The sequence below is a fragment of the Hemitrygon akajei genome, chromosome 15, assembly GCF_048418815.1.
Source record: "Hemitrygon akajei chromosome 15, sHemAka1.3, whole genome shotgun sequence".
Classification (NCBI taxonomy): Eukaryota; Metazoa; Chordata; class Chondrichthyes; order Myliobatiformes; family Dasyatidae; genus Hemitrygon; species Hemitrygon akajei.
In genome coordinates, this window is record NC_133138.1 from 61,373,881 (window position 1) to 61,386,911 (window position 13,031).

General features: G+C 42.4%; 1 protein-coding gene across 2 annotated transcripts in view; it reads right to left on the minus strand.

Annotated features, from left to right (window-relative positions):
• Nucleotides 1-2,556, minus strand: part of sh3pxd2b (SH3 and PX domains 2B) — a 293,160-nt gene extending 290,604 nt beyond the window's left edge. For both annotated transcript variants that reach the window (XM_073067665.1, XM_073067663.1), the window contains exon 1: nucleotides 2,279-2,556. In XM_073067665.1, coding sequence (XP_072923766.1) covers nucleotides 2,279-2,350 — 72 coding nt within the window. In that variant the 5' untranslated portion in view covers nucleotides 2,351-2,556. The remainder of the gene's footprint in view (nucleotides 1-2,278) is intronic.
• Between the last annotated feature and the right edge of the window lie 10,475 nt (nucleotides 2,557-13,031).

Here is a 13,031-nt window from a genome sequence, read left to right on the forward strand (position 1 = left end):
ATTGAGGCAAGTGAGCTTCCCCCTTCCCCCATTTTAACCATTTTTTTTAATACAAGGGGTGATTGATAAGTTCGCGGCCTAAGGTAGAAGGAGTCAATTTTAGAAAACCTAGCACATTTAATTTTCTACATAGTCCCCTCCTACAGTTACACACTTAGTCCAGCGATCGTGGAGCATGTGGCTCCCATCTTTGTAGAAGTCAGGGTCTTGGACCTCTAGGAAGTGGTCCACAGCAGGGGTGATTGATAAGTTCGTGGCCTAAGGTAGGAGGAGATGAGTTGTTATACAGCTCTCGTTACATGCACGTGCAGTTCAACTCTGCGTGATTATGCAGAAAGTTTGAAATTAATAATTTTTGTGGTATTTCTGTTTCAGATAATTGAAAATTGTAAGTAAGCACTGTGAGAAAATGGACAACATCAGCCTTCGTGTAGTCATCCGCTACCTCGGTCTCAAGGGCTTATCACCCAAGGAGGTCCACGAGATCATGGGGAGGGGATCACTAGGGGAGGGTGAAAAATAAATGTGCTAGGTTTTCTAAAATTGACGCCGTCTACCTTAGGCCACGAACTTATCAATCACCCCTCGTAGAACACCACCAAGTGTCATGACCAGCTGCACCAAGGTCCGGTACGGGAACTGCAAGGCATCTGACCGCAAATCCCAACAAAGGATTGCAAGGACTGTCGAGAGGATCATTGGGTCTCTCTTCTATCCATTGGTCTAGAGATATTTATCAGGAGCGCTGTATCCGCAAGGGCCCTTATGATCCCTGCATCAAGTAGGAGGTACCGGAGCATTAGGACAAGAACTGTTAGGATGGAAAACAGCTCCCTCCCCCAGGCATTAAGACTACTGAACTCCCTGACACCACCCAGATCTCATCATGTATGAAGCACCGGTAGCTTTACACTGTTTACTTTTAACTTGTATTGTTTATGCGCCGTATTATTTGATCATTTAGTTATGGTAATATTAATCTGTATGTTGTGTATGAGAGCTATATGTACTGTGTGCAACTTGGACCGTAGGAACGTCGTCTTGTTTGACGTTTGAATAACAGAAGTTGAATTTGAACCCTATTCACACAGAGAGACTTTCACCTGATCGCCCACTGAATGCATGCACTCGTCATGATACAGACGGGACAGAGCCCAGTCTGTCCTGTGTTCATCAATCTCACCGGAGACGCACAAAACTGCTCTCTGCTATTTGGCAATCCCTATTGTCAAGGTCTGTAAATGAGAGTAGAATTTGCTGATCCTCTAACTGAAAAATTCAATAGCTACACTTCGAATAATGAACTGAAGAATTACCTAAAAAACTACTGGCTCCTGTGGAACAGATATCCGGCATAAATTGCCGCCAACAAAAAAAACGACCAGAAGAGAAAGTCGTGGATAACCAATGACAATAACCTCATGTAAAAAAGCGACGTGATCGCCACATACTCTGAATTTCACACCAGGAGCACGCCTCTCGATACTCCATTAAAAAAAAAGGAGTTTTTAAGATGAAAATCCATTTCCATTTGTTCTAAACTCTACAAGTTAGATTTCCGAAGCTGCATTTGACTAGTGGCTCCGGCATTAACACTGCATTCGGGGCCGAAGTATCACTGAAACCAAACTGCCTCCAGTATTTCGGAGTGGTATTAACCAGCCGAGCCCTCCCTACATCAAAATCTAACCCGAGGCTTGTGTTCTAAGGAAATCCAATCTACCCCTGTTTACGTAAATTCATCGATCTAACTTGACAATACATTCAATGGGAATTGTGGTTGTTACCAAAAACTGCCAAGTGGCAGACTTCCTCTTTCTGAAACATTACTCTGCGCTGAGAAAGAAGGTTTCCATGACTGAAAGTGTTTTCTTTCTAACTACAAGCCTCTCCATTTCCACCCACAGGTATTCCCCCCCCCCCCCCGGATTTATGAAACCAACATTATGAGGCTTGAAGGAAGCATTCCCCGAGAGATTTTCTGTGCACGTACACTGTGCAAATCGTGAAGTTTATTCTGCTTACAGCTGGCGTGATCAGTAAATTAGGTAAAATAATTGCAAAATCCAAGGAACAAAGTTAAACTGATCTGGTCTAACGGATACAACTCACAGGGCAGCATTCTGATACTTTAATCTAACATGTTAAATCGTAAATTATCACCCAAATTACCATATTTGTCCCAAAACTTTAACAGCAATGTCCTCCCCACTCCCAAGAAAATTCAGAGCGATAGTTCGTTATTCTAGATAATTGCAAACACAGCAGCCTCACATACATAATGTTTATTCGGGATCCGTCTTTTCTGCACGTCTTGCACCTTCACGTCTACAATGGTTGGCCGAGGCATGATGCGAACCGCTGCGATCCGACCTAAACTCTCGCCGTGAAATCCCAGAGCCGCAGCCGGCTGCAATCGCTGCTGCACTTCGGCGATTCCTCATCCGCCGCGCTCACTTGCTAGCCCTGACCCTCTCACACACTCACGTCCCCACTGCCATCAGCTTCACTGTTTTGTTTCCACAAAGACCGACTATAAGCTTTCCCAGAGAACTCCAGCAGGAGAGAGCCCGCAGCAGAACCCGCCCACAAACCCAGCCCCTATCACGTTTAAAGGACCCTTGCACTTGGTGGGCTGCCTCTACGGCTTGTTTAACGTGATTACTGAAATCAATAACTTTCTCCAATTAAGTACTTTTCTGGAAAAGATAATAACCGCTTATAAAAACAACTTGTAAATTCTATCAAAATAATTAATTGAATGAGTATGCCTTTTCCATGAAAGATTCTGAAAGAGCCAAGAATTTGAAATCGATCCATAAATGCTGCCGACCGCCTAACTTCCTCCAGCATTTAGTGTTTGTTGAACTAGAAACCACCGACTTTGCTTCTCTCTGCGGATGTTGCCTAGCCTTCTATATGTCTCCAGCATGTCAGATATGCAGCATTTTGCTTTTGTAGATTGTATCTGGAATAAACAACAGGTTGCTCCCCTGGAATTTTAATCACCTGATTTTCCACTTGCAATCACCCTTATGGTCAAATATCCTGGTTTCTCTTTCCAATATTTTTGTAACACATAATTGAAATCTTTGAAGGTAAATGAAAGAACCTGTCGAGTCTGGGGACGCACTGAAGACTGGTGTTCTGGAACCAGATCTGCATTAGATAAGCTGTTCCACTGTAGATCCAGCACTGGAAAAAAGAATTATTAAGACCTCAAGACATAGGAACAGAACTAGGCCTTTTGGGCCATTGAGTCTGCTCCACCATTCTATCATAGTTGATTTATTATCCGCCCAACCCCATTCTCCTGCCATCTTCCACTTACTTTTGTCACCATTACTGGTCAAGATCATATCAACCTCCACTTTAAATATACTCGGCCTGCACAACCATCCACAGCAATGAATTCTACAGATTCACTACTCTTTGGCTAAAGAAATTCGTCCTCATCTCTGTTCTAAAAGGCCGTCTTTCTGTTCTGCGGCTGTACCTCTGGTCCCAGACTCCCTCAATTAGAAGGAAACATCCACTCAGTCTGGCCTTTCAATATTCAATAGGTTTCAGTGAGATTCCCCCACCTTCATTCTTGTAAGTTTCAGTGAGTACAGGCCTAGAGCCATCAAGCACCCCTCAAACATTTACCTTTCACTCCTGGGTTCACTCTCGTGAACCTTCTCTGGACCTTCTCCAATGCCAGCCCATCCTTTGTTCGATAAGGGGCCCAAAGCTGCTCACCATATTCAAAGTGCAGTCTGACCAATGCCTTATAAAGCCTCAGCATTTCATCTTTGCTTTTATATTCTAGACCTCCCGAAATGAATACTAACATTGCATTAGCGTTCCTTTCTCCTGGCTCAATCTGCAAATTAACCTTTAGGGAATCCTGCACTAGGACCCAAGTCCCTTTGCACCTCTGACTTCTGAATTTGCTCCTTCCTTGTTTGGAAAATATTCTACACCTTTATTCCATCTACTAAAGTACATGACCATACTCTTCCCTAGACTGTATTTCATCTGCCACTTCTTTGTCCATTCTCATAATCAGTCCAAGTCTTTGTGCTTCCTCAACACTACCTGATTAAAATAGGTAAGTTTGGTCATCCAGCACTGGATGCCCATTCTACCATTCACTTGAGCTTGGCTAATGTTTTAAGTCAGTATCGCTTTTCTGCATGTTGCCCTCAATTCATGTTAAATCTAAAATCTACTGGTCTCTGTGTGAAATTGGACTCAGCCATTCAACTTCCAGAGCCTTTTTGTGTATAACATTTCAAAGACTGTGTGGAAATGTCCCCTCTGTGCTGACATGCTGCTTTTGATTTTGAGACTGTGATCTTAGCATGGGAAAACATTTACCCTGTTAGAGGTTGTGAGAATATTGTACTCTTTAATGAGTTTGCCTTTCATTTTGCTGTACTTGGAATACAGGTATCGTCTCATTAATCTCTTTATACAACAGAACTGCCACCCCAGGAATCAAATGGGTGAATTTTCATTGCATCCACTCTATATCAATCATTACCAGTTAGTGGGGTGGAGATACAGACAGACAGACAGACATACCTTATTGATCCCGAGGGAAATACATCTCTACCAAAGGAGGTGTACGGTGCTCCTTCCCTCCACTAGCCTGCAGGTCACACATGGTCCCACCTGCTTACCCCCTCCCTGAACAGGGTCACATGAAGATATGTGAGCAGGTGGTGGATGGTCATACGAGCAGCTGATGCATATCACAAATCCTGGTCATGCGACTACTGATGCCAGGCAAACAATCTCTGAAGTATTGATAATGGCAGGGGTCACCCATCTTGTTAAAATGCTGTCCAGAAGGCAAAGGCAAACCACTTCTGTAGAAAAATTCGCCAAGACCAATCGTGGTCATGGAAAGACCAAGATCAGCTACGTTGTACTCTTGTACTCAATTCCTCTTCCAGTGAAGTTCATGGCTGATCTTTTACCTCAGCACCACTTTCCTGCTCCAACTTAATATCTTCCGGCAACTAACAAAAATTTCCCGGTGTATCCTTTCACCAGAAGCAGGAAACATCTATTCCAGCCTAATCAATGTATTCTCAGCCAAAAGCTGAATGACGAAAGGCAATCTCTGTTTAGGTGTAAACCAAATGATATATTGACTTTATTGCAAGAGGAATTGAACCTAGGAGCAAGATGTGTGTGCCAAGAGGTTTTGGTGAGACCAGTTCTTGGTTTGGTATGTGGTGTTGAACTGCTTTTCTGAAGTAGGATATTCTATGAAACCTGTGCAATGAATGTTTACAAGATTAATTTTTATTAATGTACAAAGTGAGATTGCATAAATTGGACAAATATTTAGAAGAATAAGAAGAGACATTCTAAATGCAGGGTGAATGCTCCCAATGTTTACAGAGTTCAAAACTAGACAACCAGGATGTGGGAGGCCGTCTTGGGGTTGACCACGGATGTTGTGTCCTAGCTGCCTATGTTAAATCAATACCCAAGTCAGGGCAGTATGATATGGAGGGCATTGTTGCCCATGAGGCAAACTGCCCCACTCCATGCAGCTGATAAATCCAAAGGAATGGCAGAGACTGATACAGTTTGGCACCAGTGGAGTTGCCAAGAGTTGTCAGTCTGTGTTGATCTCAACATAAGACTGCCTTAGGGATTCTAGCTCTGGATTTTTCCTTGGGGTTTACTTTTGAAGAGTGGATATTGCTGCAAGGCAGTGGAGGTTTGAGATCAGAGTTTTCATTCCCCTAGATGAGCTGCCAACCATAGCTAATGACTGGTTTTAAGGTGCCAGTAATCTCCCTTTGCCCTTTATCCTGTCAATAGAAAAAGTTTTGCCGGGCTTAGTAACTAGACCACACATGAAGGCCAGGAAATAAACTTGGTTGTCAGAGGCTATTTGAGACACATGCTTTTAAGAGCATTTAATAGGTAGTGGGAGCTTATCCCCATTCCTTAAGGAACCACCCCAGAATGTGGAATGTGCCATTTAGAACTGAGATCAGCAGAAATTTCTTCACCTAGAGGGTGGTGACCCTGTGGAAATCTTTGCCGCAGAGGTCAGTGGAGGCTTATTCAAGAATTTGGTAGATATATTTCTGAAAAACAAAGAGATTAAGGGACAAGGTGAAATAAAGTACCAAAGTAGGTGATCAACCATGTTCATACTGAATGCTGGCGAACTTCAGTTCCTACTTTCCATAACTTTCAGGGTTTAATCATCCCAGCCTCTTGAAATCAGGATCGTGTTTGAAGACAGATTATTTGGATGAATACAATTACCTTCTACGTTGATTGCACCTATATGTACAGAAAAATTGTGTTAAAGTAGAAATACAACTGAGATGAATTCTGCATTACCCAAGACTTGACTGGCATGGATCTTGACCAAAGGCACAAAAAAAAACAAGGGTCCTTGCCAAAATCACACAATTGAGTCATAACAGGGGGATCGTGATTTTGTGCTTAGTTGCTCTACCAGATTTTTTTTTATATTCCTGGATGATAACTAATGGGAAATGCATGCATCCCTCACTGTGTGCTCCAGCTTCCTCCTGAAGATATGGGTGTCAGTTGCATATTAGACCAATGTAAATTGTCACTGGTGTGCAGTCGGGTGGTACGTTCTGGGTAGATGTGATTAAAATGTGGTGATTAGCGTAGTATTTTTGTAAATAAGTGCCTGGTGGTTGACACAGATGCAGACAGCCAAAGGGCCTGTCTCCACAAAGCACAGTATGACTCAATGACACATAAGCAAAACCATATTTACCGTCGACATTGATTTTCTAAAGCACTGCATTTTGGCAAGAATTCTGAATCAAACATAAAGCAACATGTTTTGTGAAAAAGTCAATTTTTTTTCTTTATGTGAAGTTAGTGATATTGACCATCTTTTCTCCAGCAAACCAGAAAAAGACTGACTTGTTATAATACTATTTTCTAACCTGTCTAGAAACTTGGACAACTTAAAAAATAGTGGGAGGTTGAAAGGTGTTTGTGTTCCACGGGACTTAGGTGTCCTTGGAGATTAACGACCATAAGTTAATAAGCAGGTACTGGGAACAAGAAAGGAAAGCATTCAGCACATTGGTATTTGTTGCTAGAAGATTTTGATAAATGATTAAAGATATCTCACTCGAATAAATCTAGAGATAGTGAAATTTTTGTTCCAGGAGAGATTAAGCACCCTGGGCCTACACTCTCTCAAGTTCAAAGGAATGAGAGGTGGTCTTTCAGGGCTAATTGCCTGGCTAGAGTATTTAGAACCATATATTCATAGTTTCGAAGTAAGACTTTAGAATCAGAATCAGACTTAATATTCAGAGCCATTCATAGAAATAAGAATTTCTTTACTCAAAAAGAAATTAATCTTCAGAATTCTGTAGCCAACGGGACAGGGAAGGCTTGGTCACTACACTGAGCCTATTGAAGACAGAAATCAGTAAGCTGTTAGACATTAAGGAACCAATGGTCAGAGCAATATTAAGGTAAATAATCAGTTATGAGCCTATTGACTGCTCAAGCAGATTCAAGGAAGGGTCTGTTGCTGTTTCTTTTCCCAGGGTAAAGTGCAAGCAGCAAAGGAAACAAGGAAATTTGCGGGTCCAAATGAAACACGAAAAATTATTCTGCTGTGCACTGTAATCATACACTGTATAAACATGAGAAATTCTGCAGGTGTTGGAAATCCGAAGGAACACACACAAAATGCTGGATGACCTCAGTAGGTCAGGCAGCATACATGGAAATGAACAAACTGTCGACGCTTTGGGCCGAGATCTTCCTTCAGGACTGGAAAGGCGGGGGGACACGTATAAACCATCCGTGATCGCCACCTACAGGCGTTATATCTCTATACTCTACTGAAAATCCGAACTGGCCACCTTTGTCCATCATTGCTACACGTTTGACAAATCTTTTTAAACAGTGACGTTTAACAACTTTCCCGTTGCTGTAAGAATGGAACACGTTCCTCACATCATTGTTTAATCATACTACGCTGCGATACACACAAATATGGGATTTAAATCATTTATCACTTGCGATCAAGTTTTAAATTCATAGACCATCCAGAGTCACACGCGAGAGGGCGGGCGGTGGATAATTTCGATGCATGGAAAGACCCAGATGCCGCCGAACGTTTTACTAAGTACCCCACTGAATGAAAATGCGTTGTTATGTCCAAATCGAATAATTTCCAGATTATTTTGGCATCTAACAATATGTGTATAACAACGGTCCGAAACAAAAGAGGAATAAAAAGCCAGAATTTGCTGTGGAATAAAGTTCGTGACTTTGTCAGGCGGCTATATTCAACATCAAATAAATTGTACGCCACAGCATGGATGATGGAGGAAGTAGTTTTAACGATAAACTCCATCTATATTTTTTGGAAATGGAACAGTCTACTTGCGTGCATTTAGGAAGGACCCAGCGAAAAAAGCCAGTTGGCCTTCTGTATGTCGTTGCAAAGGGAGGAGTCAGGTCCCAGAGCAATGCCTGTAGCATTTTCCAAGGATCAGTGAACAGTTAAAGTTTGTTCCCTGAAGTTCGCCGCAGAACCCAACAAAAAACCGCGCCTGCACGAGCAACAATGCCTGTTTCTCAGTACTTGTACTGCTTACTAAAACTTTACTGCTCCGTTCTTTCCCAGGAGACATGGTGTACTGGAGATTTGGCGTTTGCGTGCCATCTAATGATACATTATTTGAATCACGGCTGAATATCACCTGAAAACAATTACCCTGACGTATCCCAATTCACACACAGTGTCACTTTCGAGAAGTACAACCAGTGTTGTCAAATAATTCTTGGCACTAGTCTGTGAATCATCGACCATTTGGACAAAAAAAAACAGCAAATTACGAAATATCTATGATCAAAACTGTTGTGTAAAAGTTATTCTCATGTGTATGGTTGTGATAGGCACATACAAGTGGGTAACTTCCCTATATAGGGTTCATGACCATAAAACCTCACATCCTCACATCAATGTCTCAATGTAGTTGTCACTTTGATTTTGAATGTGTTGTATTACTGTTCAGGGTCAAAAGCCTCGGAAGGCAGTGGAGGCCAATTCTCTGGATGCTTTCAAGAAGGAGCTAGATAGGTATCTTATGGATAGGGGAATCAGGGATATGGGGACAAGGCAGGAACCAGATATTGATAGTAGATGATCAGCCATGATCTCAGAATGGCGGTGCAGGCTCGAAGGGCCGAATGGTCTACTTCTGCACCTGTTGTCTATTGTCTAAAATCTTGTTGGTGTCACTAGCATGTGCTGAACCATGCACAGAGCAATTAAAACAGTCTCACCTTTTATCAAATAAACACATTAATTACAACAGTACAATCAGTGACGACTGAGTGTATGTTCATGGTCTTCTGCTTCTGTAGCCCATCCACTTCAAGGTTCGACGTGTTGTGTGTTCCAACATGCTCCTCTTGCCACCAATGTTGTATCACTTGGTTTGTTTGAATTACTGTCAGCTTCCTTTCAGCTTGAACCATTCTGGCCATTCTCTGACCTCTCTGGGCAAGGCGTTTTTGCCCATAGACCTGCTGGTCACTGGATGATTTTTGGGGGGGTTTTTTTTGCACCATTTTATGTGAACCCAGGAAACTTTTATGCATGAAAATTCCAGGCGATCAGCAATTTCTGAGATACTCAAACCACCCCACCTAGCACCAATAATCTCTGATCAAAGTCACTTAGTTCACATTCCTTCCCCATTCTGATGTTTGGTCTGAACAACAACTGAACTTCTTGATCATGTCTGTCTGCTGTTAAGACAGTGTGATATTGTGTGGGGTGAGAGCCTTTTGAAAACTGCAAGTCTTGTCAGGAGTGAGTCACTTTTTGAAGTAGCGAGAGAGATAGTGACATCTTGCAGGGCAGGAGCCTTTTTAAAATTGCAAGTCCTGTTGTTAGTGAGTATTATTTGAGCCAATAGAAATAAAGGAGGTGTAAGTGAGTGGCCAGTGTTGGAGTGAGGCAGTGTTAGAGTGATCTGGCTCAACACACATGGGCAAACACAGGCGGAGGTTCTAAGTAAGTTTCTACTAATTTCTTTTTCTCTGTTAGTACATAGCCGGTGCACTAAGAATGGGTCCAGAGTTAGTGCTATGTGCCTTGTGTGAGATATGGCAGCTTTGGGAGACCTCCAGTCTCCCTGATAACTACACAGATCTGCAGGAGCTGTAGTTCCTTAGAGACTGTGTTAAGAAACTGGAGCTACAGCTCAATGACCTTCGGCTCACAGGGGAGAATGATGGATAGGAGCTACAGGCAGGTAGTCACCCCTAAGTTGCAGGAGGCAGATTGACTGTCAGGAGAGGGAAGGGGAATAGGCAGTCAGTGTAGATTACTCCTGCGTCCATTCCCCTCAATAAAAGGTATATCATTTTGGATACTGTTGGGGGAGAGGGGAAGGATCGGCCTACTGGGACGAACCTGCAATGAACAGATCTCTGGCTTTGTGTTTGGCTCTGTGGTTCAGAAGGGAAGAGGGGAGAAGAGGTGTTAAATTCTGATAACAGATTCCACCATTAGAGGAGCAGACAGGAGATCCTGTGGATGTGATAAAGACATCCGGCTGGTATTTTGCCTCCCAGGTGTCAGGTTCAGGGATGTCACGGATGGGGACCACAGCTTTCTAAAGGGGGAGGGTAAACAGCCAGAGGTCGCAGTACATATTGGTATCAACAACATATGTAGGTAGGAAATGGGAGGAGGTTCTGAAGAGAGAATATATGGAGCTAGTTAGAAAGCTGAAAAGCAGTAACTCCAAGGTAGTAATCTCTGGATTGCTGCCTGATCCACGTGCCAGTGAGGGTAAGAATAGGATGATTTGGCAGATGAATGTGTGGCTAATGAATTAGCGCAGGGGACAGGGTTTCAGATTTCTGGATCTTTGGGATCTCTTCTGGGGAACATATGGCCAGTACTAAAAGGCCTTGAACCTGAAAGGGACCAATATCCTTGCGGGCATGTTTGCTACAGATGTTGGGGAGGGGCATTGGAACTGGAATGATAGGGTTGAGCATAGGGCAATAGGTATAAGATTAGATGCAGTGAGTAGTGAGAATGTGAGGAAGGACAGGCAGAGGACAGGGTAAAACTGCAGTCAGCTGGATGAGTTGAAATGTAACATGGGGCAAAGTCAAAAATGATCATGAATACAGGACGAAAGGAGTTGTATTTGAATATGTACAGTATATAGAATAAGATAGATGATCTTTTAACACAACATTGTGGGCATCACTGAGTCATGGCTAAAAGGAGATTGTAGTTGGGAGCTTAACATCCAAAGTATATATCTTATATTGAAAGGATGGGCAGGTAGGCAAAATGGGTGTGATGACTCCATTGGTAAAAAGATAAAATCCTTAGAAAGAGGTGGCATTGGATCAGAAGATGTAAAATCTTTATGCGTAGAGTTAAGAAACAGCAAGAGTGAAAAAGATCTTGATGCAGTCAATGCAGCATAAAGGCAAAGGAGAGAGCATACAGCGTAGAAGTTAGAGGACTGAGAAACTTTTAAAAACTAACAGAATGCGACTAAAAAAGTCATCAAGAGAATAGATGAGATATGAACGGAAGCTAGCCAATAGTATAAAAGAGGATACAAAAAGTTTTTTTTCAAACATACAGAGTAAAAGAGAGGCAAGAGGGGATATTGGACAAAAGGAAAATGATACTGGCGAGGTAATAATAGGGGACAAAAAAAGGCAGAGGAATTTAATTATTTTTGTGTCTGTCTTCACTGTGGAAGGCATCAGTGGTATGCCAGAAAATCTGGAGTGTCATGGGGCAGAGGTGAATGTTGTTGCTTTTACTAAGGGAAATGTGCTCAGGAAAACAAAAGGTCTGAAGGTAGTGAAATAATCTGGACCAGGTGGACTGCACTCCAGGGTTCTGAAAGAGTGAAAAAAAGGGTGAAAAAGAGATTTTGAAGGGGTTGGTAATGATCTTTCAAGAATTACCAGATTCTGGAATGGTTCAGGAGGACTAGAAAATTGCATTTCTTTTAAAATTGCCACTTTTTAAGAAGGGAGAGAGGCAGAAATTATAGATCTGCTAACCTGATTTCAATAGTTGAGAAGATGTTGGAGTCTGTTATTAAAGATGAAGTTTCTGGATTCTTGGAGGCACATGATAATACAGGCCAAAGTCAGCATGGTTTCCTTAAGGGGAAAACTTGCATGACAAATCTGTTGGAATTCTTTGATAAAGTAACTTGCAAGATAGACAAAGTAGATAGATAGATAGATAGATAGATAGATACTTTATTCATCCCCATGGGGAAATTCAGCATTTTTTCCAATGTCCCGTACACTTGTTGTAGCAAAAACTCATTACATACAATACAATACTTAACTCAGTAATAATATGATATGCATCTAAATCACTAGCTCAAAAAGCATTAATAATAGCTTTAAAAAGTTCTTAAGTCCTGGCGGTTGAATTGTAAAGCCTAATGGCATTGGGGAGTATTGACCTCTTCATCCTGTCTGAGGAGCATTGCATCGACAGTAACCTGTCGCTGAAACTGCTTCTCTGTCTCTGGATGGTGCTATGTAGAGGATGTTCAGGGTTTTCCATAATTGACCGTAGCCTACACAGCGCCCTTCGCTCAGCTACCGATGTTAAACTCTCCAGTACTTTGCCCACGACAGAGCCCGCCTTCCTTATCAGCTTATTAAGACGTGAGGCGTCCTTCTTCTTAATGCTTCCTCCCCAACACGCCACCACAAAGAAGAGGGCGCTCTCAACAACTGACCTATAGAACATCTTCAGCATCTCACTGCAGACATTGAATGACGCCAACCTTCTAAGGAAGTACAGTCGACTCTGTGCCTTCCTGCACAAGGCATCTGTGTTGGCAGTCCAGTCTAGCTTCTCGTCCAACTGTACTCCCAGATACTTGTAGGTCTTAACCTGCTCCACACACTCTCCATTAATGATCACTGGCTCCATGTGAGTCCTAGGTCTCCTAAAGTCCACCACCATCTCCTTGGTCTTGGTG